The sequence below is a fragment of the Thecamonas trahens genome (assembly GCF_000142905.1).
Source record: "Thecamonas trahens ATCC 50062 unplaced genomic scaffold supercont1.119, whole genome shotgun sequence".
In the NCBI taxonomy this organism is placed as follows: domain Eukaryota; order Apusomonadida; family Apusomonadidae; genus Thecamonas; species Thecamonas trahens.
The window spans coordinates 1-1150 of NW_013657561.1; the positions used below are offsets into that span (position 1 = coordinate 1).

The window sequence follows — 1150 nt, forward strand, 5'->3', positions numbered from 1 at the left end:
CAACGGTGAGCCCCCACCCAAGCTTGAGGCTACCAAACCCCCCGACGCAGAGCCCAAGGCAAAGGCCTTTAAGCCTTTCAGGCGAGAGCTCAAGCTCGAGGTCGTCAAGGCCGTGAGACATGAGCTTAAGCGAAAGTGCAAGCGCAGGCCTGAGGCCTATCGCCGGCTCAGGCGTGAGGTCAAGCTACTCGACACCGAGCCCGAGCCCAAGTCCGAGGGAGCGAAGCTCTCTGAGGCCGAGGCTAAGACCCCCGAGCTCCCCCCCGAGCCAGTCCAACCTGCATACGTGCCACTACCCTCGAATCGTGCTGCCGTCGTCCGTGAGTTGTTGAAGGGAGCGAGCAAGGTGGCCGGAAATATCAACGGTCTTGGTGGCTGCGGCAAGTCAAGTCTGGCTGAGATCGCTGCCCAGCCCAACGTTGTCCCCATGTTCGAGCACCTCAAGCGCGAGGCCAAGCGCAAGCGCAAGCGCGAGGTTGCCGCCAAGTCAGGGCCCAAGTCCAAGGCCGCCAAGCTCCTCGGTACCGACGAGCGCATGACACACAGAGGCTGGCTCGCTTGCATCAAGCCCCCGCTATCCCCCTTCGAGGAGGAGAGGGTGGACCATGTCATGCGAGCGTGTACCGCGCGGGGCGTGGCCGATGTCGGCAACATAACCCTCACCAGGGCTCACTTTGTCCGCCTCGAGCCTGGCGGGTGGCTCAGTGACAGGATCGTCAACGCGTATATGGAGCTGCTGCAGGCTCACTTCAACAGGTTCACGCGGCACAAGGTCTGGTTCACCAACTCGTTCCTCGCCGCTGCTCTGTACCTCGACAGGCGGACGCTCAACTATGGCAGGGTGTCCAAGTGGCTCGGCAATGCCGTCGACGGCGGCATCATGTCGTTGGCCAAGATCATCGTCCCGGTCAACTTGGACAATAGCCACTGGTTCACGGTGGCTATTGAGCTTGGACCCAAAACGATCACGTTCTACGACTCGATGGCGGGCGAGGTGGACAGCGGGCTAGCAGAGGCGCTGAAGGAGTATGTGGCGCTGCAGGTGGAGCAGGAGACGGGCAGGAGGCTGGACATGTCGCAGTGGCATGTCGTCAAACCTGTCGGCCTTCCGCAGCAGACCAACCTTGTCGGGAACAGCGGGGTCTTTGCG

At 62.0% G+C, this 1150-nt stretch overlaps 1 protein-coding gene across 1 annotated transcript in view; it reads left to right on the forward strand.

The window, feature by feature from the left end:
* Nucleotides 1–22: 22 nt before the first annotated feature.
* Nucleotides 23–1150, forward strand: part of AMSG_11537 (uncharacterized protein) — a gene marked incomplete at both ends in the record, with an annotated part of 1422 nt that continues 294 nt past the window's right edge. The window contains one exon of the mRNA XM_013897127.1: nucleotides 23–1141. Coding sequence (XP_013752581.1) covers nucleotides 23–1141 — 1119 coding nt within the window. The remainder of the gene's footprint in view (nucleotides 1142–1150) is intronic.